Here is a 2,618-nt window from a genome sequence, read left to right on the forward strand (position 1 = left end):
ACCGGACCTGAATTAACAGGTCCGGTTCCGGGCTAGACCTGAAAAATCAGGTCCGGTCCAGGTTTGGACCTGAATGGACCTGTTTTGTGATTTTTTCGTTTTTTTTTATTTTTTTTAATAAAAAACTTGTTGGACCTGCATATGGACCTGCGTATGGACCTGTTTTGTGATTTTTAGACCTGTTGCATAATTAAATAATTACATACAAACCAAAATTATTAATCACAAAAGTACAAAACTACATAAAGTCTATAAAAGTATAAAGTCCCAATTCTCAAACACCAAAAATACCAAAAAAAAAAACATAAATTCGATATGAAGTACTTTTGGCTATCTGAAACACAGGAAACACTCTCTTATTATCCTTCATGCTGCGCCTATAACACTCTGCCATCTTGGAAGCCCTTTTCTTTTCTCCAGGTTTAAGATCCCGCCTATTCGATATGAAGTACTTTTGGCTTTGAGGAAATTTTCCTGCATCATGGCCATCAAATTATAATACAGTAATACATATATGAATTCAAATTATAGACAAACTCTAATGAGGAATGACTAGTTTGTATTACCTTCACTTGAGCTTCCTCTTCTCTCCCTCTTTTCTTCCGTTATTACATGACTTACATCCTCAGTCTCTTCTTCGTCTTCCTTCCACAAAGAATAATCCTCTGATGATGAGTCACAAATCTCAATTTCTTCTTTAGCCACACTACCATGGTTGATGTGGAGATTACTTGTACAAGAGAATCTTCTTGAGATTGAATTGGAATTAATGGAAAAGTGACAACCCTCTTTCTCGCAACCACTCTTGTCAAACACTGACACCTCAAACGAGGAGTCTCCAACAAAACGGAACACTAAGAAGTCATTTGTTTCCACTCCATTGTCACGAACAAACTGTTTCCATCCATCTGTAAACACCAATGGCCTTTCATCATATGTACTCGAGAGTCTGATTTTCCATTTGTGTTTACTTGGCGCTATAAGTGTACACCACGGGGAGAGTTTCTCCTTGAAACACTCCATGAACTTCTGAGGAATATTCTGCAAGAAATGTTCACCAAAAAATTCAATCAAGTGAGCTAATATATATTAATAATATAAGTGCAGTTGCTTTCATAACATATTTTCCTACCATTTGGTGCTCAAAATCGCCATACATGACCTTGAAGAATTGGTGTTTTGTTGCAGGAAGTTCAGACCAATAATTATAATTCTCCGCAATTTTACAGCCTTCGCATTTCTTCCCCATAACTGCAGTGATAAATTTAGGTGACACCGAACATAGAAATAACATAGAAATTCAGACATTATTCATGTTCCCATATTATATGTCAGAATTTACTCAAACTCCTGAAGAATTGGTGCTAAATTGTAAGGAATTCAGACCAATATTTATAGATCTGCTATTTCTCAACCAGTGCATTTTTCTGCAATGATAAGTTTATGCAACAACGCTTATATAATGACTAATAACATAGAATTTATGCATCCGAATGCATAAAATCAACTATTCAATTTGAAGCCATGCCAAAGGTCAATGCAAAGTACTAGATAAACACTAGACTACTAGATGTTTACAATCTAATCACTACTTTCTCTGCTCTTCTGATTTTATTAAACCCTAAAACCCTAAACTTTAAACTAAAAAAAACCAAAAAAAAAAACATAAATTCGAAGATAAACCATACTTGTTATCAATTCTAAACATTAAACCCTAAAACCCTAAACTTTAAACTAAAAAAAACCAAAAAAAAAACATAAATTCGAAAGAAATTCGAAAATAAACCAAAAAAGAAAAACATAAATTCGAAAACATTGAAGTAAAAAAAAGAAATTCAACATGCAAACATCAAATAATAATTATAAGCAATTGAAACATGAATAAACATATAAATTCTAACACTTAATTCATTATTTCGAATACGAAATACCCAAACATAATTAGATAATTTAGATTTACATTAAAAAAAAATAACTTACCGGAGAAATGGAAAATCGCGCAGTAGCTGTCTCATGCGGTGGTCGGTGGGCGCCTGGGCTTCGCCTGAGAGAGTGAGGAAGGCAGGAGGTGTCGGCGGTGGGCGTTGCCGCGTTAGGCTGAGACTGGAGACAGTGAGCGTGAGGGAGAGGGGGAGACAGCCTGTTTGTTAGGGTTAGAATGAAATGAAAGAGAACTGAAGCGTCACTCAAGCAACAGCGTTATTTTGATTTTTGAAATTTTTTTTTTTTTTTTTTTTTAAAATACAATTTTTCCGGGTTTCAGGTCCGGACCTGAAAACCCCGGGTTTAGACCGGGTCCGGACCGGAACCGGGAACCTTGATTTTTAAGGACCGGGACCGGACCTGAATCAACAGGTCCGGGTCAGGTCCGGTCCGGATCAGGTCGGTTCAGGTCCGGTTTCAGGTCCGGTCCGGATCAGGTCGGTTCAGGTCCGGTTTCAGGTCCGGTCCAATTTTTGTACACCCCTACAAGTAGTGATATAGGCCTTATTCGGGCCATTTAGGTTGAAAATGCGTCTTAAAACACTAGACTTGCTCTTTTAATGTGGTTTCAAGCCTTAGATGCCTCTAACTAGGTAATAATGACATGTTATGAGGAAGAATGAGCTAATTTGATT

At 36.8% G+C, this 2,618-nt stretch overlaps 1 protein-coding gene across 1 annotated transcript; it reads right to left on the minus strand.

The window, feature by feature from the left end:
• Nucleotides 1–235: 235 nt before the first annotated feature.
• LOC110706929 (putative B3 domain-containing protein Os03g0621600) lies at nucleotides 236–2,255 on the minus strand. Its single transcript, XM_021884927.1, has 4 exons — nucleotides 1,981–2,255; nucleotides 1,133–1,251; nucleotides 567–1,041; nucleotides 236–474 (listed from the first exon to the last, which is right to left on the minus strand). Exons 2-4 carry the CDS (start codon nucleotides 1,247–1,249, stop codon nucleotides 275–277), a joined length of 792 nt encoding a protein of 263 aa, XP_021740619.1. The 5' UTR covers nucleotides 1,250–1,251; nucleotides 1,981–2,255; the 3' UTR covers nucleotides 236–274.
• Nucleotides 2,256–2,618: the final 363 nt, after the last annotated feature.

This window comes from Chenopodium quinoa, unplaced genomic scaffold, assembly GCF_001683475.1.
Source record: "Chenopodium quinoa cultivar QQ74 unplaced genomic scaffold, ASM168347v1, whole genome shotgun sequence".
In the NCBI taxonomy this organism is placed as follows: domain Eukaryota; kingdom Viridiplantae; phylum Streptophyta; class Magnoliopsida; order Caryophyllales; family Amaranthaceae; genus Chenopodium; species Chenopodium quinoa.